The following is a 22,187-nucleotide window of genomic DNA, read 5'->3' on the forward strand; positions in this document are numbered from 1 at the left end:
GCATTGGTTTTATATAAAGATTATACTTGAAACGTGAATATATCCTACTACATATATGTGATCACAGAAGTTTTGGGCTCAGTTGGGAAAGTGATTGTAGATACACACAATTATACAACAAATACTTTTGTTCATGCTTTATAACTTTTTCTATTACGTTTCAGGGAGAATGTTAATGTAGCTTCCTTTTTTCACAATCAAATTACAACATATTAACATATACTAACTTACATGATATACCGGAAAGACTGGCTTCATGCAGAATGATACTTCTATCCGCCGGTTCCTTAATCAAAAAAAGGAATACTAGTAGCATGTTTATGTTGCTTAAATAAGTGATATCAATGACGTGTTGCGATCCATTTCCATTAACGTTCCTAGACGTACTTGCATTAATGTGTAAAATTGTATTTTCTTGTTTACTAAAATAAAAGTCACAAAATATACTAGTATCGAATCTGTGCAGTTTTCACTCGAGTCAATTTAATACAATAAAACATACAATGCGAGTCTGTTTTACCATGAGTTTCTTTTTAGCCCAACAAACACAAAAACGAGTCATTCAACGCCGCGAAACAACGAATACAGATAATCATACACTGGCAACCATCTCACGCCTTCTAAAATGCTAGCTATAAATATGTCAATGTTTTTATATTCTTACCTTGATCCATGTCAGTTTCCGAGTAAATTGCAGCCGTAACAATACCACTCATGACTCCTACAAACGTGAGAAACAAGAGTGAATTCATTCTGGCATGAGGAAATGTCTCTAGCCGTTCTGTATAGAAGCCCTGCAGAAAAAATAATGCAGATCCTTATATCCTACCGTAAAGGAAGGAGTGTGGTTGTAGGTAACAGTCCCCTCACGTTCGTTGTCTAAACTTTTGAAAATGGTGCATTTGATCATAAATGTTTCCGATTTGGCATTTCCAACTTCGTTTACCATGTCTGTCATTCCTCCGTTGGAAATGTGTTGTTGTGTAAAAACAGCAAAATACTGTACTTGTTTGTTGTTTGAAATGCAATTAACAAAATCGTTTACTTAAAGTCCGTGTCCTTTATGATTGTTAAAGCAAAAGTTTTTGCAGTAGCAACAGCTTCAAAAACAAAGTTTTTCAAGGCTTTGGTTGTTTAATCTGACTGACATTAATCTTTTATGACTCAAACATTATCGCAACATTTCAGACATCTCTATTGTTTAACAACTTGACAACCAAACACTTCAGGATTAAACAATCATATTAAGTATGATTCAAGCCAATTCTATAAAGGCCAACCATTCAGGAAACATTTCAAAAAGTAAAGTTATCAATACTGTCTTGATTTGCCCAAACCCTTTCATCAATATAGCCATTGATTCAAAGCTCCAGGAGAAACCATATCAAAATCATTAAAGAATTTCACACGATCATGCTGTCTGATTTAGTATTTCAGTTTTGCTCCATTTGCAATATTAATACAGCCGCAATCCTTTAATTGTTACTGGTTTGTTTATCCGGAATAAAAGAAAAAAACGGAATCATGTTGTATTGTTCTGTAAACTATAATTCGAATGCACTGCTACTTTGTTTGAATCATTATCAAGCTTATCATGGGCGAAGAATTCCATGCGCATTGGGTTTTTTAAATATATACTCCTTACGTTTAAATTGAGTATACATTACTTATGCCATTAACAACGAAATACAGATGATATCTCTTGAGGAGAATCTCATTAAACAATTGTAAAATTTTAAATACGAACATGTCCGCATCACTGACAAAATACTTGTGAAAAAGCAAATATGTTGAAACTTCATACCAGGGTTGTTCGTCCAAAGTTTCAAGCAAACAATATCTTAGAATTAAAGAAGGCTTCCGGATACAGCAAACGATAATCACTGCATACATCTGGCCATGCTTTGTCTTTATCTTTGCTCCTTTTGAATTCAATTTACATGACACAAATTGGAAATTGCGATTGACATTAATTTGCAGTCTTATTTGAGTTCCCGAATTACGGCTTAAAGAACAATAATTCAGGTTTAAAATGACAGTTAAATCAACTGATATGTGCGGCTAATTGTAAGGATTCAATATACAACTATACATTGTTACTCCGTATGTTTCCGCCTACCAAGCAAGTAAACCGAATAGTATGTCCTGATTTTGAAGTTTCATAATAAAGTCAGTGTTTATGTTTCGATGCAGAGCGAAATATGGCATAGTAAGATTTATTAATTCGTTCCCGTGTAATATATTATTTCTAGTGATACATTTAGTTCATAACGCCTTAACAAAGTCATTAGGTACAACAGAAACAATTAAAGAGAATTTGTTCGTCACTCATGTAACAATAAAAATATTCAAACATGTTCCGTTTCTTAAGAAAAACTTACTTGATTTGAACGGTATTATGAATAATTCCCATTTTTCTTAATGTATAACCTTAAGATATATCAATTGAAAGAAAATGAAATGAAAGAGGATTGCAATTTCAATGACATTTGAAACAAATAAAGAGTTAAAGAGAAGTTTAAAAATGTTAAAACGAACAATTTGTTAAAGAGTTCGCTTTTGCCAAAGAAAGCATGAAAAAAGTTCCTAAAATAACTGTAACAAGAATGTTATTACCAACAAGAAGTTTAGACGCTAGATACTATATAGTTTGTTTTAAATGCGTAACGATAGCGATATAATATTAACTTTATTGAGTGATCGGGGCTTTGCTTTTCGTTGCGTGAATGCCTTCTCAAAGGAATTAAGGTCTATCTGTCTGACTTTCATAGATGCATGGTAATCAGATTTATTCTAGAGTCAATTCTACACCCTTGTTCGATGCATTGCTTTCTTCATTGTGACATTTAGTTTATCGTCAAACTTCTAGACCATACTCAAACGTTTGAATTATTAGCGACTAATCGTTCGAGGCGTTGTGTAATACATACACTACTGATTACATAATATATAATAATATATGGTTCCTGTTTACATTCATTGCCATTGGTAACAATCTTGCAAAAGACATTTACTTTACAATGGAAATAACACACTTAAAACAAATAAAAAATGTCTCGAAGTGTTCAAACTATTACTGATTTTTAATTGATTGACAGTACATTTGTATTTGATTATATGCTCAGTGTTTGTCATGTAACGTGTACGCCTTGGTCATGCTATTCCGCAATGCACTTGTAAATGGCCAAACGAAAAAGCCGGTATGAAAATAAAATCTAAACTGGTTAGACTTAATATAAACATTAATAAAATCGGAGTTTTTAAATAAGTGTTCAGGTTCCTAATAACGTGATCGTCCTGGAAAATCGGATAGAGTTATATGTATTGAAGCATGCTGAACTCTGCATTACACAGAAATAAAGCAGATTTAACCAAATTTGTATCTGTAACTTATAGTTTACGTTTGCCAATATATTCATTCATTGGTAGCCGACCGGGCACGGTTAGGATCATATCCGTTTGAAGTATTGGGCGTAATTTCTGGCTCGTATTATAAGCATGCCGAGGAACAAAAGATAAAACTACGTTGATAAGACTTAACGTTGTTTGACTCTTTGCTTCACCGAAAGTAATGCCGAGCATGGCGGTTTATGTCTCATTGATGCTGAATGGTACGGTCAAACACCCTAGTACTGGCTGATACGCGTGTGTTAAGCACATGGGAAGGCTTCCTGTGTACAGCTGAACAAGCAGTAATTCGATTTTGGAACTCTTTCTATACAGCACTAAAAGTAAAGCTTATGGGTAGTCCGATCATTATTTAATGGGGCTGTTCAAAATGGGTGGAGTCCAAAGGTGCGCCATTGCATACCATACCCCAATAAAATGCAACATGTCGAATTTTAATACTTATATTTACATTCATTTAAATCTACAATTCTGCTAAAATAAATTGATTATTCCAGAGCATTTTCTCTTTTTTTTTCTATTTCTTATAATTGTACTACGATTTCATTAAAAAAAATAGTTCCGTAGTAAATATGCCCCGCCCCTTGATATTATTGCGCCCAATGACAGTACAAAAGTATCGAACAAACGCACGCGATATCGATGGGAAATGCCATTGCACTTTATACAGAAATAAAGTGCAATTGATAAACAACAGCCATCGTTAAGGAATGAAGTGTGAATGTAAATATATTGATATAGAAGGTGTATCAAAAGATTGAACAGAAACATACAATATAACTTATTTTATGCTTTGTCGCGTAGGCAATCGAACATACCTCTTTAATCTCACATCTGAATTCCTTCTTTGGAGGTGCACCATATAGGTTGATGCAAATTTATATTTTAATGCATTATTATAGATTTCTTATTTCACTAAAATGATCTTTATAATATACGGGAATACTTCAGTATAGTTTTAAGAAAATCACCCCATGATGTATTATGATAGGCTTTCTGTTTAGATCTTCCTGAAACCGTAAAACACATACACTGACAATTTGTTGCGTTATTCAAATGATATTGAAACCATTCTTTTGCATAAATTGAATGCTTAATGCCTAATAAAGGCTACGTGTATGCTGTCCGAAAGGCCCTATTCATTAAAAAATATTACATTTTATTATCGTGTGTTGTAAGTGACACTTCTACCCATATAGCCATGATAGTTTCGGTAAGTTTCAAACATACAGGAGTAAGCGGGGAAAATGTCAACAATCATTTATCTATACTGATTTATAATTCGTTTCTTTACTATTTTTAACGTTTATTTATTTGGTATATGTCAAACTTCGTACGAAACGCTGTAACAATGCCCTGCCATTACAGGATTTATAAACATTCTCCTCTTAATGTAATAATGTATATTTAACGTTAGAATATAATAGGATGAAACTCGTATATAATAAAATGGTATTCACGTTTGTATTCATTCGTATCATTTCAAGTGGCCATGAATACATGAGAAACATTTGGATTAAATTTATGACGTCACATTGTTCAAGCGTAACATAATTTACGAATAATATTGAACGAGATATGAATTTGGTGTGGCCATTTCTATGTGTTTGTCTCTCGTTAATTGTTTGTTAAACCTTGTGTTGTAACACAAACTCATATCACGTTTTACGCTGCTGTGCTTGTTTTTCTTTCTGCAAGTGCTGCATAACGGCTCAAGATGTTGCGTTCAGCAATTTATTAGATGTTAATGTAATAATGTATATTTAACGTTAGAATATAATAGGATGAAACTCGTATATAATAAAATGGTATTCACGTTTGTATTCATTCGTATCATTTCAAGTGGCCATGAATACATGAGAAACATTTGGATTAAATTTATGACGTCACATTGTTCAAGCGTAACATAATTTACGAATAAAATTGAACGAGATATGAATTTGGTGTGGCCATTTCTATCTGTTTGTCTCTCGTTAATTGTTTGTTAAACCTTGCGTTGTAACACAAACTCATATCACGTTTTACGCTGCTGTGCTTGTTTTTCTTTCTGCAAGTGCTGCATAACGGCTCAAGATGTTGAATTGAATATTGAAAGTTGGTGTGGCCATTTCTATCTGTTTGTCTCTCGTTAATTGTTTGTTAAACCTTGTGTTGTAACACAAACTCATATCACGTTTTACGCTGCTGTGCTTGTTTTTCTTTCTGCAAGTGCTGCATAACGGCTCAAGATGTTGAATTGAATATTGAAAGTTGGTGTGGCCATTTCTATGTGTTTGTCTCTCGTTAATTGTTTGTTAAACCTTGTGGTGTAACACAAACTCATATCACGTTTTACGCTGCTGTGCTTGTTTTTCTTTCTGCAAGTGCTGCATAACGGCTCAAGATGTTGCGTTCAGCAATTTATTAGAATATTGAAGTACTTTTAGGATTACCAATGCATTTACTTAATAATAAGACTAAAGGTTTAAGTATGCATTTATTGTAACCAAATGTTGATGGTACAAGAAAGTGTTCTTTGGTCGTTGTCCGGTGTATTGCCACAAATGTCTATTACTTCTCAATAACCATCTATCCCGATAGGTTTGTCTGTCCACTGAGTGTGAATGAGGCGAGCTGGGAAGCGCACGTCTCCAAGTACTGGTTCCACACGAGACCAGACGGGCATCTCTGGACGAAAGCGTTCCCTGGCAGGTCACACTTGATGAACTTGGTAGCATCGGGGTGCGAGAAGAACAAGGCCTTGGCGCTGATGGCTTGAGCGGTACACGGGTTAGCGCCGTTCACAAAACCTGCAAATACGCAGTCAATTTGTTATTTAATACAAATTGACACAATCTGGGGATGTTTTGAAATTAACTGAAATATATGTAGACAAAGTTGTTTAAGCCAAATGATTTGTCTATAAAAGTTTGACGACAACACCGTCATCGCTCCTTTATTTAGGATAGCAATACTGTTCTTTCGGATTAAGACCCCGGAAAGACCAACTACTTATTTCCCCACTTTTGTTAAAACGTGGTTTTAGAAACTAACCTGTGACTTCACCAAAATTTCCAGGGTTCGCAAAACCGCCTTGAAGTGTGTACACACACGACTGCTTGTTCTGATCCCAAATGAGCCGGTCTGGGAAGGTGATCACGCGGGCATTTCCAGCGGCGTCGCACTGGATGAATTTATTTTTGCTATTCGCAACGGAGAAAAATATCCGACCCGCCTGGAGGCTCTGAGCTGTGCATGGGCTTGGAATGCCAAGAGAGGCGATGTAGGTCGGCTGGGATACAATCGCCTATAAAAGTAACGGTTGTTGTAAGGAATGCAAGTTTTGGATATAGAAATTTGAAATACATTTGCTTTAAATGTTCTCCACATTATAAATATGCATCTATCAAACACATAACAAACAAAACACAAATCAAAAGAACGTAGGAACATAATGAGCAAATTTGATGTTTTTATTGTAAACGAACCGTATTATTTATTTCTCGGAAATGAACAACTATAATATATTGCATTGCCAACAGTCATGTTCAAGCCTGTCTTTTTATATGCTATTATTGTAGGGAGGCGTTTTGCTTGCCTTTGGTGTAATGCAGGGGGAAGTCGCCTGGTCGTAGAGCTCTCCAGTGGGACACTGAACGATTTACATTCGTTCGTACTGTCCGCATTGGAGAAACTTTGCTGCGTCGCTCGGGTGGGGGAAATTCAGGGCATGCAGAGCGTTTTTAACGCAAGGGTTGGCCGCCACCTGCCACTGGCCTGTGAGGTTCATACATGGTAATTCACTAATTATTTATATCAGTGCTATTCTAAGATTTGAATTGAAACGTATAAATATGCTGGTTGCACTTATATAGTATTGGTAGGTTGGGTTCATTTTGGAATGTGATAGCAAATACTAAAATTATTAATCAATTATTAGACGAGGAATGTAGTATAAATGATATATAACCAAAGCTATCTCTTTCCAGCATGTAAGGTGAATGTAGCTTCCATGATATACATATTATAAAACAATGAACATACAAAGTGATGGACAACGTCCCTTTAGTATACTACAATCACATGATACAGTACTTTATACTTACACGATGTGCGGGCGAGGTTTGATCCAGGCAGGACGATGCTTCGGTCCGCCATCTCTGTCAAAAGAAAAACGATGTAAATATTAATCGTGCATGTATTCATAAACAAGTCCGATTACTCCAATATGGCGGGGCAATCAATATAATAACAAGATTTCTGCATGAACATGTTCATGTTTCAATACAATACTATTTTTATCAAAATGAAATTAATTTAAGACTTTTGATTTTCTATAGTAGTGTTGTCCCACTCGTGTTAATAATATATTACACTAATAACTACCACGTTAAGGACAAGTCAATCAGTCAGTTGTTCTCAATGCATACGGGTGAAAACCCTGTATACAATCGGCGAGAAGCAAAACGCCACCAGACAGCAGAAAAGAAATATAATCAGCGTTATACGTTGTAAATGTCAGTGAAAAATTATGATATCTCAATCTTACACATGTTACAACATCTACCAATGACCAAAATATAAGAGAACATAACTTATCAAACCTTATAACCATGTTAAGTTATGAATAAACGACCAAATACAGACAACAACAGGAAAAACATTAATCAAACCTGCACAACAGACAAATGTTAACTTCTCCCATGTAAGTTGCATTCATACAAAGATATCCATCTTACACAGCTGAAATACTGGTATATATGTTAATAGGATTTTTTATATTCTTACCCTGATCTTCATCAGTGTCCGACACGGTGGCAGCTTTCACAAGACCACACATGACTCCTGCAAATGTGAGAAACAAAAGAGAATTCATTCTGGAGAAGAGGAACTGGATCAAGATGTCCTGTGTAAAACGAGTGTTGCAGGAAGAGCCGTGTGCAAATCTTTTCTACCTACCGTTAAGGAAGCATTGTGGTCGTTGGTAAGGGCGGACTCACGATTATTGTTGAAACCTTTTAAAATGATGCATTCGATCACAGAAGTTTCCGTTATTTCATACCCAGCTTTGTTTACTATGTCAAACTATGTATATCATATCTCTGTTGAGAAAGCGTTGTGAAAACTGCAAAAGGCTGTATCCTTTGTGTTGTTTAAAATACAATTAACCAAATCGTATAATGAAAGATCCGTGTCCTTTTTGATTGTTAGAACAAAGCTCTTTGCTTTAGCAACGGGGGTTTTAAAGAAGAATTTAAAGGCGTTGGTGTTGATATCCGTCTTGTGACTTTTATACTCAATGACTCAAACACTAACATAACACCTCAGACATGTACAATTCTTACAATGCAATTATCTATGGAAAATTCACAGGTTAAGTAATTATGTGAGACATGTTTCTCGTCAATTTAGTGAATGAAACATTTAGTAAGGAAATCAAGAGTAAGAATATCAATAATACCTTAACTTGTCAAAGTCTTCCATAAATCTTTCCATGGATACTGCGCCTCGCAAGACCAATTAAAAACTTTAAACATTAAATACAATATTTGAGTTTAATTAAATATTTCAGTTAGCTTCGTGCGGTGATATTATAATCGTTGCTTCCCTCACACCCGTGGGATTTAACTTTGTTTATTTTCAGGATCAGTACAGGAGCTACAAATGATATTCACAGTATTGCAAATATATGTCAGCAATTGTAAAGTTTAATCGTTTGTTATAGGTAGCCATTAGCCTAATAATAACTAGTAGCAACTCGAACTTGGGACAGTCAATTAGGAATCTGTATCCAATCATTCACGAGAAGTAAAACCTAACTTGCTTCTAAGGGATATGTTGTTACTATCCATAAAGTGGGCATTTATACATACATGGACAAGTAGTCCAATTGTCAATCACGTGTCCTCATTTTTTGGAATATATGACCACAAAGCAAGCCTCCAAGACAATAGCTTACTTGTTAGCCTTTTGAAACAATTACAGTTTTGTTAGGTATAACCGTCAGTTTGAATGACAATAACTGCTAATTTGCCAGTCTGCAGACAAATTCCGGACAAAATGTCTACTGATTAATGAAGCTGTATATTTTTCTTTAGGCCTGGAGGACAACTAAAGAATATTCTTTCTTAAAAGTTGAGTGATTTTTAAGCTTATCCCAGGCGGCCAGGGATTCCATATCCATATATGTTTTTAATTAAAACACTATACTTATGTATATTTAGTCGCTATGGGCATACTATAAACGAAAGAATGTCATTAAACAGTGTAAAAATGATAAATACAAACCTGTCCTCATCAATGACAAATACCAGTCGAAAAGTCGTTATGTTGAAACTCTATACCGGCGGTCTTCGTCACGAGTGTCCAGCAAGCAAAGATTTTGATGCCACAAACGATAATCACTGCATACATCTGGCCATGCTTGAGTAAAACGTGTATACATGAAGAATATTGTATTTGATTATCGCTTGTTGCAGTATAACTTTCGTTCACAGCTGATAGCTATGCTTCATTCGCTAATAATGAATCGGTAAGTTTCAGACGTAAACGATGTCTTGGTAAATACGTCCACAATTACTCATCCATATCGCTACACATTAATTTCTTTTACTATGTTAAACATCTACTTCTTTGGTATAAGTCCTACTGTGAACGAAACGCTGTACAATATCATGTCATTTAAGTGTTTATAAACACAATACTTTTAATGTAAAATAACATTTCATAGTATAAAACTCGCATCTTATGAAGGGGTATGCACGTGATTTTTTTCTCAGATTGAACTCGAAGTAGCTATGAATAAATGGAAAACATTTGCATTAGTGTCATGTCGTCTTATTGTTCGAATTGAGGATGTTACATAATTTATCAAATAAAAAATCGTAATACTATGCTGTTTATTTGGAAGAGTGTATAAATTAGATATATATTTTCCTTAAGGTATCAAATTAAGACAATGTGTTAGTCCTTGTCGTTTCCAGATGAAGCGAAAATACACCGTTTGTAAGGCTTCAAACTAACAAGGTAATGTAAATTGGAAGGGGTGTCTTGAGTTATTTAGTCGAGGTTGATCCTTGTGCTGCAGCACACGTATGTTACAGGCCCTTACAGGCCGCTGTGCTCGCCATTATAGTCGGATTGCACCACTTCCAGAACGACTTCAAGTTGGTAGGTTTTGTGTTTAGTTTTATTATATGACGCCACAAGATAATTAATTCCCCTGGTAGTTTACCCATGCAGAATGTTTATAATATTTAAATAGATAACTAAAGTTTGTATTTAAGTATGCAATTATTGTTAACAATTTTTGTGATATACAAAATGTAATATCGTCGTTTTTCGGTGTGTATGAAAAATGTCGATGACTTTTCGATGACCATCTATTCTGGTATCTGGCCGGTGAGGGTAAATGACATCAGCTTGAAGCCGAACGTCTGCAAGGTCTTGAAACTTGTTTATTTGATTAAACGCCTAATTTTATAAATATACTCAATGGCGTTGTACACAGTAATGTAAACAAATATAAAATCGACATCAGTACAATTTCATAAAACACACGAAACATACTTAAGACAGGTAAATGCGACATTATGTATATAAAAAAGCGACTGTGTGAAAATAAAAAATAAAAAGTTAAATTAAAACTTATATGTGTCTACTATAAAACATGAAAGCGTCATACCCAAAAGCGTCATATACCACTATGTGAGTACTGTGTGGCCCGTATTTAAAAGTATTGTATAATATATTTTTAAAATATAAATGAAGAAATTAAATAATATAAAAATAAATGTTGAACAAAACAGAAAATGGTTTGGGTCAAAACAGTCCGCCCACCAACACTGTGTTTATTTAGTGCATAGTAGTCCCTGAAGTAATGCGTTTTCAAGTGTTTCTTAAAGCAGTCTGAAGATACCGAGTTCCTGATGTTACTTGGAAGCTCGTTCCTGAGTTTCGGACCAACGGTACTGAAATTCCTATCGGCAAAAGTCTTTCTTTTATTAAATGGTATTTTATAACATCGTGAAGTTTGTGTTGAGCGTAGATTGCGCTTGTGTCGTTGTTCTTCAAGAAGTTCGGTAAGGTACTCAGGAGCGTTTCCAGCTGAGCAGCTGTACATAAAAGTTAAAAATTTGAACGTGATTCTAGCTTTCACGGGTAACCAGTGCAGATCGTATAAAGCTTGTTTGGAACTATCATATCGAGAGCGAGATAGAACGAGTTTTGCGCACATATTTTGTATACACTGCATTTTCTGTATGTCGCACTGGGCTATCCCATAGAGAATGACGTTGCAATAGTCAAGGTGGGACATGACTAGGGATAACACTAAAATTGCTGTTGCTTCTTTCGTCAAATATTGTCTAATGCTCTGTATTCTCATGTTATTCAAAATAGCAGTGCGGCATTTTCTTTTCACGTGTTCTTTAAATTCAATGTTTCGTCAAGGAACGCCCCTAGGTATCTTACAGTTTTCTGCTTCGATGTTATCACCAACAACTTTGATTGAATTTGTTTTGCATTTATTTAGTTGAGTATCACTGTCAAACTTGATAAACTCCATTTTGGAAGCGTTCATCTTTAATTTGTTCTGGTTCATCCATTCATTGATTATTAAGGAACATTGTTCGAGTTCATGTTTAGCATTTTCTTCGGTACCAGGATCGCTCGGGCAGAATTGTTTATCGGCAGTGTGATCATCTGCGAAACCACGCACAGTGATAGATGGCAGTATGACGTCGAATAACGTCCCCGCATTTGCTAGGTACAACCAAGGGCTGAGACAGCTTCCTTGTGGGACACTACATTCAAGTACACGTGACCTGGAATAAGCTGAACTGACACTGACCCTACAAGTTCGAGGACGCAAATAGGAGTCGATTCAGTTCAGTGCTGCAGAACAGATTCCATACTGTTTGTTTAGTACGTCTGTTAGAATGTCGTGATCGACTGTATCGAAAGCCGCACTCAGATCGATCGCTATTAAGGCTGTAACGTTTTGTTTTTCCATGCCACCAAGTATGTCATTCACCAGTCTCAAAAGCGCAGATTCGCAAGAATGTAAACGTCTGTAAGCACTTTGGGTTTTTTGGCAATAAGTTATGTTCGTTGACATGAAAATTCAATCTCAGTAGCGCAGCTTTTTCGATGACTTTGGAGAGAAAGGAGAGATTGTTTACTGGTCGATAGTTGGAGTATATCAGTTCAAGACCAACCTTCTTAAGTAAAGGTCGTACAACAGCCCGCTTCCATTTTTCAGGAAAGATGCCCTGACTGAGTGAAAAGTTATCAAGCTTGGTTATTAAAGGCAATAATTCATTCAGGAACATTTTCAAGATATTGGTTTGAATGTCAAGTTCACATGATTTTGATTGCATTTGATTGATCAGTTTTCGTATTTCATCATCAGTAAAATGTTCAAAACTTTCAAATGATTCTACATTTTTTGTTTCTGGTTTGTAGTTGACAAATGTTTTAAGCGAATCTCGTATTTTACTTATTTTATCCATAAAATAGTCTGCAAACTTGTCTGCACAAGTAGTGTCGCTTTCACCGATCGGCATCGGGTTTTCTGTTTTTGATCCAGTTATCTCAGAAACAAACTTGTATAACCTTTTTGAGTCACCTTTAAAACCAAGAACTTTTTGACTAAGTGTTTGTTGTTTTTCCTTTTTCAATTCAAAATGGTACTTATTTCGTGCATTTTTAAACAATTGATAGTGCTCTGGTTGTTTGTAGCGATTCCACAATCTTTCAGCTTTACGAATTTTTCTTTTCATTTCCTGAATATTTTCATTAAACCATGGCTTTGGAACGCGGCATATAAAGTTCTGGTTCACAACGAGACCAGACGGGCATCTCTGGACGAAAAAGTTTCCTTTCAGGTCACACTGGATCTAGTGCGAGAAGAACAGGCCTGTGCGTTGATGGCTTTGGCGGTACATGGGTTCCCACCGTTTAATTAACACGCATATATGCAGACTATTGGTGTTCTTTTGAAAACTGAAATTTACTTGGAACGTGTTTACCTGACTGAATTAAATATAATCATTATTGTTTAATCATCATAGTTTGCCTATGATAGTTTACCGACACTACCGTCAACGCTGTTTCATTTCGAATGGCATTCCCGTTATATCAGATAAAAACTCCTAAAGGCCATCTACTTATTATCCCCTTTAATATTTAAATCTGCCTCTATAAACTAACCTGTGGCTAAAGCCATAGTGCCAGGGTTCACCACACATAAAACACACGTTTTCCTGTTCTCGTCCATGAACAGGGGGTCATGACAGCTGATCAATTGGGTATATCCGTCCTCCTCATACTACATGAATTGCTTGTTTCTTTCAGCAACGGAAACAAAGACATTTAAGGCATTTTGATCATAGAATATTTCTTTATTTAATTTTCAGCTTTGCATTTATCATGCCAAAATATGTTTGTCAATTCTGGGCGTCGAAACTGAGTCGCTTTTGCAAGCGAAGTGAAAATTGCAAAACATGCATCCTTAGTGTTGTTTAAGTTACAATTAACAATATCGTGAAATTAAAGCCCATTTCCTCTTTTATTTTAAAACAAAAGTGTTTACAGTAGCGACATATTCAACTAGAACTATTTCAAGGCGTAGATTATTTAAACTTGGTGGCTACATCAATGCTTTGTGACCCAAACTTTAACGTAACACATTTGGCATGTACTCTTTAAACAATTCTTTAAACAATTCTATTAACGCCCAATATCATTAGTTTGGAAACTACTTGACTACCCATTTATTTAAAGGTATGCGTCATTTAAATTAGTTTAGTGGACCATTTAAGCACACATATTTGATACAATGCCTAATTTTTTTCCTGAATGAACCTTGTTATTGATGTTACGCCACAAAGCGAATGCTACCGTTCAGTCTTATGCAGTATTTCTAGTTTGCTGATTTAAAATGTTTTTTCAACTTGAGCGGCTTTATTGAAGTATCAAGATGATAAAATACATCTGTTGTTATTTCTATCTAAGAGATCAAATTGGATGAAGTGTTGATTAAACGTCAAAGGTGTCGACAGCAGTTACATCTTTAAGGTCCGATATAGCCCATTCTTTAAATCGAATTAAAAACAATCAAGTTTACGTCTGTGATATGAATGGCATTACATGCTATTGTCATTCAGGTTGCTAAAAGTATATTTTACTCTTTCTTGACAATTTAATGAATTTGTATAAACAGGTGATTGCGATAACAGCGAAGTATGACGTTTATAGTTGCATAGATATCACATTCTTAGTCGACAGTATCCCATCGATTTTGCACTAATGCGGAACGACTTATGTCAAATAAATTGGGGAAAAAACGCGTTTTTTAATAAATCAAAAGCATTAATTTGATTATTTCTACACCCAACGAAATAATACGACCATCTTTCGTCAGTATAATCGATCATTAATGGCGTGTGGTATTCACTGACTGTCAATGTAAACACACAACATTTTTATTGAGTCCGTAGTATTAATTCAACACAAGCATTGAACTCGTGTGCTTTGTTCAGCTAAATGACGGAAGCAAATAAATATATGGTTCAAGCGCATCAAGCAGTAATTAGTCCGTCTAACAGAAATGCCATGTTTATAACAAACATTACCATGCTAAACGGCAATTAAACATCATTTAAAAAGGCTCAGTCTCGTGTGGGACGACATATTGCGTCAGTAAAAGGCGGGTCTTAGAGTTTCAATTCCTTATTATGCGTTTTTGACCTGTATTTTCTGCCAGTGTTTGATTCTAAGCCTATCATTAAAAAAAAAAAATAATATTGATTATTTTGAAGATTTATTCTAGTTCATTTAGAAAATGGATAAGCATGAAAGACCATACCATGCAAACGATCAGTTTTATTTTGTAAGTAGTGCGTTTCATTGTCTGTCCGTGGCCGTATATCTTTTCTTAGTAATAAAAATGCCTGATAAGTAGATAAATGTAGGCTCAATAGAATAAAATATAGGTTTGAAGAAATATCGATAATGGTAATTCAAGGGTGCTAGTAAGACAAAGCATTGTTTGTGCGCAGAAGTTTGTTCATTATTACGTTTGATTTTAATAGCATTTTTGCAATCTAATGGAGATGCAAACATCGAAGCGGCAGTTTGTGATTTTGGTTCCCGAAAATTACACAAAAATTAAAATCTAACAGTTAAATATGTTTGCATGTACGGATAATTGTAACGATTTGATGATCTACATTTTGTTCTCCACGTGTACGCTCTAACCGTGCAGATATATCACGCCCTGGTGTTATTTTTGGAGTGAAGTTTGCGTTTATATTGTTGTTCAATAAGATGTTATTAATGGAATAAAAGAATATTTTTCTCGTTTACATATACTATTCCAAGTTGTATTCGTATCGCCTCTACACAAATGTACAACAAAAGACAAATTATAGAATAATTTTAGAAAAGCTTATTGATTACGAAATTTAAATGCAAGCAGATACTCGTAGCAAATTCAATTAAATTTGATAATAAGCAAGAGAAGAAACGAGTTGTTTTAAAATGTTTAAGCGATATTTGTATTCAATTTGCATTTATGGAACTTAACTTATATTTCTCTTATTTCTAAATTAAATTACAAAAAAAGAATATGAAATAAAATGCCATATGCGATTTCTGTAATATTAACTTATTTGAAGTAATCAGGATGTTCCTAAGCTTTGCGAAAAAAGGAAAAGTAGTCTAGTCATATCTTACTTCGATATATGCACTGTAATTTGTTTTTGAGAGCCATTAAAATGCCCTTGTTCGAAGGCTTTTATTTAAATAGGAAGTTACATCTGAGTTGACATTTAGTTGTAGACATTTTGGACTAGTATAATGCGTTTGTATTGTCAGCTGTGTATTGGTGTATGTTTTATATAAACTAATGATAACATGGTCTGATTACGGATGATGTGTGATTTGTGTTCAAATTTAGTACCCGCTGTAAGACTTAATATAAACATTAGTAAAGATGTTTCTCATCACAAGCTTGTCTCAGGAAATCGTCATATATGTCTCGGGCAAATTAGCATGCAACGACCAAAGTCCCAAAGTGTTATTCATATTGAACGTTTATCAAACGACTGACCAAAAACGCAGAAAAGAAATAAGCAACGATCAAAAAAACAAATTACAGAAATTGAATATTAGTGGCCATTTATCTTTGTCCAGAACATTGCTCTGAGGTTGCTTCTCATATCTACTAAAAGTGCAATAAGTCTGACAGGGTTTTCTAAAATGGTAGAACTATAGGCCAGAAAGTACATCTTGCATTTTCGTTATACATCAATAAGACTATCGCGATGGAAATACTATCTTAGAGACCACTAAGACAGTAGCATGTATAGGCATACGCTTGTATCGATAAAATGAATTGTATTTAACATGATTAATATGTTTCCACGTTTAAGTAATCTATATTTTACATTACTGTTTAACTTATGTTTGCTTTTCGCAAACCTTTGGAAATAAATGCTTACTGTCGTGTTGTTCGATCATAAACCTTGTAAAAACGTATGCGGATTGTTGGAAGGATATGTTATATGGAAACATAATGGATTTTGCCCGAGAAAAAAAAATTTGACTTTAAAAAGGAACTCATTATTAGTGATGTATTTGATATTACTCCAGATATTGCTCCAGCTAAGGGACCAGTTTATTAATTGCGGCAATGCTTTCGATATGTTCCAAGTTGCACGATCATTCAGTCGGTAGGAGTAGTTGTAAACAAGATCGAAATGTGTATGTAATTTATATTATTGAATTGGTATTTGAGTTGTTCCAAACTGTTTAAAAAGTTAAAAAAAATATTTCTTTCAGTTATCAACTTCGCCTGTTAATTGACATTATTCGGTTTGCTATCCACAAAAGTCAAATACAACAAAATCGGTTTTATTAAAATCAATTATGTTATGTAGGGTAGAAACCAAAATAGGAAATAATTTCAAAGAAGAGTATGCCATCTTTATATTTTCGTTAAGTTTGAAAACAGAAAATACCAACTTAATATTTGTATAATAGTACTCCACAGTAATACGTTTATTTATAAATTTTAAGTGTTAGTTTTATTCAGCGGTTAAATATGTTGGTGCTGAAGAGTAGTTTGAGGTCGGCTTTAAAAAGTTATTTAACTAGTTTTTTTCTGCTTCTAGTTTCAACGAAATACAGCTTTGTAGTATATCAACAGTCTGCAGTTCGCTGTTTTTGTTGCTACATTTTGTAAAGATATAATCACTTCCATGTCCCGAATTCTCTCGTACTCAACTTATACTTTTGTCACTAAACGAAAATGTTAGCCATAGCCGATTTGTTTCGACCAGACATCTTCGACCAGAAATGTAAACTTCTAATGAATACGACTTAATCAAAGTGTTTAATTCGTCCTGATTACTGTATCTAAGGTTGATATACCTAAGTGAGTAAGTGTAAACGAAAGTTCCTCTATGAGGTACTCCGACTAAAATTACTATTTTAGACTTTCTTACATCATCAAAGACATATTGTTTATTATTGCATAGTTTAACGATCTGCTGCAAGTAACGTAACTGTAACGCTGGTTGCACGGTTTTTTAACACCATTTTAACAATTTTTAACAAATGTTTTCATATTCGTTCACTTTGACAAACATCTGTTCATTATTACACCGTTTAAATTATAGAATCGACCAGAATATTTTTTTATATTTAAGCATTTTTTATATAGTGTATTCCCAACTACCCCGTTGAGGTGTATTAACCCCATTTTGTTTTTCAGGTATTTTTGCAAACTATTAGGAGCGGCCGTTTATAAAAACGTGCTTTGTCTTGCATTTTCTGAACAACGTTGAGGTTAACTGACAAACAAAACATGAAACTGGTTTGGCCGAATCTATTTTTCGTTCTCGTAAATTGTCTATTGTTCTTGTGCCGTAAAACAAGTTAACAGTATGTTAAAAGCTGCTCTGGTTGCTCCTTCAGTCGTATTGCATCGTTCACGGTTCGCCTTTAATTTGATAGTAGTGATATTTAGATATCAATCAGAAGATTTAAACATATTCAATGTTTTTCAATAAACAGCCGCAAGATCATTCAATTTTCTAAAGCACCACGCTTATAATGTGTTACTAAGCCAAAACATGGTGTGTTTAAGTATGCATTTATTTTTACCAATACAGATGGTACAAAGAAAGGTATTATTGTCGTAGTCCGGCTGTGTGCAAAACGTTTTCAATGCCTTTTGGAGCACCACCTATCCTGATGTGTTTGTCTGCCCGGTGAGTGTATAGGACGCAAGCTGAGAAGCACACGTCTCCAAATACTGGTTCCACACGAGACCAGATGGGCACCTCTGGACGAACGCGTTCCCTTGCAGGTCACACTGGATGAACTTGGTGGGATCGGGGTGCGAGAAGAACAGGGCCTGAGCGCTGATTGCCTGGGCGGTACACGGGTTCGCACCGTTCAATATACCTGCAAAACACATCCAATTCGTGCTTTTTAACAAATCGCTATTAATTATATATATTTTGAGCTTAGCTAAATAGAATGTAAACATAGTTTTAGCCAAACATATCTATGAAAGTTCCCGACCAGTGTTTTTTATGGTAATTATTTATAATATCATCACCGTCCTATCAAAATAATACTCAGGAGAGGCAAATTTCGACCCCTATTGATAAAACTTGCCTGTGACTGCAGCCATATTGCCAGGGTTAACAACACCGCCTTGAAGCGAGAAAACACACGATTGCCTGTTCTGGTCCCAGAACATCGGGTTAGGGCATGTTATCACGCGGGCATTTCCAGCTGCGTCACACTGGATGAATTGCTTGTTACTATTTGAAACGGAGAAGAATATCCGGCCTGCCTGTAGGCTTTGGGCTGTGCATGGACTTGGAATGCCGAGAGAGGTGATGTAGGTCGGCTGGGCTACAATCGCCTATAAAAGAAGGTAAATAATGTTGTCATGAGTGTATGATTTGGATATATAAGTTGTTAGATATTTGATAGTTCACACTTTTTGGGTAGTTTTACAGTATGTTATTCACATTGAAAAAAACATTGTATCTAGCTAACGCAAAATAAAGAAGCATTGTCACATAGAACATGTTATTGTATGTTGTACATGTAAAATCACGTGTCTTCCCCAAAATGTAAGACCTATATGATATGTTGCAATGCACAAATGTTCGGTTTCGTTTGTTTAATATGACAGTTTTATGGGAAACCTTGGACGTTAAGCTTGCCTTTGGTGAAATGCAGGAAGACGTTGCCTGATCGTACAGCTCCAATGCGGGACACTGGACGGTGTACATACGTCCGTACAGCCCGCACTGGAGGAACTTTGCGGAGTCGCTAGGGTGGGGGAAGGTAAGGGCCTGCAAGGCATTGTTCACGCACGGATTGGTCGCCACCTGTTCCTGGCCTGTGAGATGCACACACATGGTGATTGTACAAAGTGGTGTTATTTTTAAATTATACGTAAGGCGTGAATATATCCTGTTACAATTACATGGTATTATAGCAGTTTCGGGCTCAGTTGGGAAAAGTAGTGTAGATACCAAACAAATATAATACAAATACTTTATTCATTAAGTGGAACTATTTATTTTACGTTTCAGGGTGAATAGTTCGTGTAGCATCCATTGTACACAATCCAATTTCAATATATTGATGATTATTATAGTGTGATTGAATGTGAATGAGGAACTTCATATAGTATCTAACATTCGATGGTACAGGACTTACATGATGTACGGGGAAGACTGGCACCTGGAAGTATGATGCTTCTGGCCACCGGTTCTATAATTAGGAAAAGAACTTGTATAAGTGTGATCAATAACATATCGCGATACATCTCCAGGGAAGTTCCTAGAATTACATCAACTTGCATGAACATGCAGTTATTATGCATAACAAGATTGTAATTTTGATGATCAAAATATAAGACAATGAACACATTATTATCGACTCTATGCAGTGCAACGTTTCCACTCGAGTCAATATAATACAACAACACATACAAGGGAGAGTCCATCAGTCGACAGTTTTACCATGAGCTTGTTTGAAGCCCAACAGAAACCCAAACGAGACACACAACTCTACAAGACAGCACACACAGATATATATTGTAACGCTAACTTCATCAATGTACCATCAATTCGTTGACTGGCATCCATCTGCCAAAACTTAAATGCTACCTATAATTATGTTTATATGTTACTTTTTAGATTCTTACCTCGATTTGTTTCAGTTTCCGACACAATAGTGGCTTTTACAACACCACACAACACTCCTACAAACGTGAGAAACAAGAATGAATTCATTCTGGCGATGAGAAAATGTTTCAAGCTATCCTGTGAAATAGTGCTGAGGGAAGAACCGAGTGCAGATCTTTTATATCTACCGTAAAGACCCATTGTGCCTGTAGGTTTCAGTGACCTCATGATGGTTGTCAAAACCTTTGAAAATGGTGCATTTGATCATGAAAGTTTCCGTAATTGCATTTCCAAATTTGTTTACCATGGCAAAATATGTCATTCATTTCTTCGTTGGAAATGTCCCGGTGTGTTAAAATTGCAAAAGACTGTATCATTGTTTTCTGTTTGAAATGCAATTAACAAAATCGTTTCACAAAGTCTGCTTCCTATTTGATTGATAAAACAAAGGTTTTTGCAGTAGCAACGCTTTAAAAAGAAGAATTTCAAGGCGTTGGTGGTTTTATCTGACTGAAATCTATTCTTTATGACTCAAACTAAATCGTAACATTTCAGACCTGTATGGTTTGTGCAACGCATTTATCACCAGAAATCGTTTAACTGAAATCACTTGACATCCAAACGCTTCAGGGTTAAACAAATGTATTAAGCATGTTTCAAGTCAATTCAATGATGGGCAACTATTCAGAAAAAACATTCAAATGTAAAGATATCAATACTGACATAATTTACTCAAACACCTCGATCAATCTTGCCTGATAATGGACCAATTCAAAATCATTAAAACACCTAATATGACCTTGTTGTCCATTTTTATTTTGTATTTTAAATATTCTGCAATATTATTACAGCCGCAACCCTTCATTGTTCACTAAGTAGTTAATCCGGAACAATATAGTGCAACTAAATCATGTTTTATTGTTCTGTTAACTTTTATTCATATAGTGACTGATTCTTTGTTTGAATCCTTATCAAGGTTATCCGGGGCCAAGGATTATATGCATATTGCTTCTTATTATTTACTCTTTACTTTTAATTTAAGTATACACTACCCATGCCGTTAACACCGAAATAAATTCGCTTCAGAAAATTTTCTTTAAGCCGTTATAAAATGATAAATACAAACCTCTCGCATCACTGACAAAATATCTGTCATAAAGTATCAAGCAAACAATATCTTAGAATTAAACAAAGCTTCCGATTACAGCCAACGATAATCACTGCATCAAGCTGGCCATGCTTGTCTTTAATTTTGTCTTTGAATACAAAATAAATGACATAAATGAAAAAATGTGATTGACTTTAATTTGCAGTTTGCTCATTTAAGCTCCCGAAGAATGGCTTAAAGCACAATTATCTTACGTTGGTAATGACAGTTAAATCGGCTGTAAGTTCAGCTAATTGTAAGGTCCGATACATTACACTTTGTTACTCTATGTGTTTACACTAGCTAAGCACGTAGACCGAAAGTTTTGTCCTGATTTTGAAATTTCAAAATGAAGTCAGTGTTTATTTTTCGAAGCAATAAGAAATATCTTATCAAATATTTATTATCCTCTTTCTCGAAGTTTCTAGTGA

General features: G+C 35.1%; 1 protein-coding gene and 1 pseudogene across 1 annotated transcript; both read right to left on the reverse strand.

Moving 5' to 3' along the window:
* Positions 1-5,976: 5,976 nt before the first annotated feature.
* On the reverse strand, positions 5,977-13,615 carry LOC128217393 (uncharacterized; annotated as a pseudogene).
* A 5,025-nt stretch (positions 13,616-18,640) lies between these two features.
* On the reverse strand, positions 18,641-20,717 carry LOC128217394 (uncharacterized). The gene is made up of 5 exons (XM_052924531.1): positions 20,630-20,717; positions 20,140-20,193; positions 19,620-19,816; positions 19,078-19,315; positions 18,641-18,861 (listed from the first exon to the last, which is right to left on the reverse strand). Exons 1-5 carry the CDS (start codon positions 20,715-20,717, stop codon positions 18,641-18,643), a joined length of 798 nt encoding a protein of 265 aa, XP_052780491.1.
* Between the last annotated feature and the right edge of the window lie 1,470 nt (positions 20,718-22,187).

This window comes from Mya arenaria, chromosome 14 (assembly GCF_026914265.1).
Source record: "Mya arenaria isolate MELC-2E11 chromosome 14, ASM2691426v1".
NCBI classification, from domain to species: Eukaryota; Metazoa; Mollusca; class Bivalvia; order Myida; family Myidae; genus Mya; species Mya arenaria.

What these genes read in the sequence shown, in the direction of transcription:
- LOC128217394 (XM_052924531.1), bottom strand. Translation starts at nt 20,717, where the DNA reads ATGAATTCATTCTTGTTTCTCACGTTTGTAGGAGTGTTGTGTGGTGTT. An exon ending in GGAAACTGAAACAAATCGAG is followed by an intron (nt 20,194 to 20,629) that starts GTAAGAATCTAA and finishes TCCTAATTATAG; the next exon opens with AACCGGTGGCCAGAAGCATC. An exon ending in AGGCAAGCTTAACGTCCAAG is followed by an intron (nt 19,316 to 19,619) that starts GTTTCCCATAAA and finishes ATTGTAGCCCAG; the next exon opens with CCGACCTACATCACCTCTCT.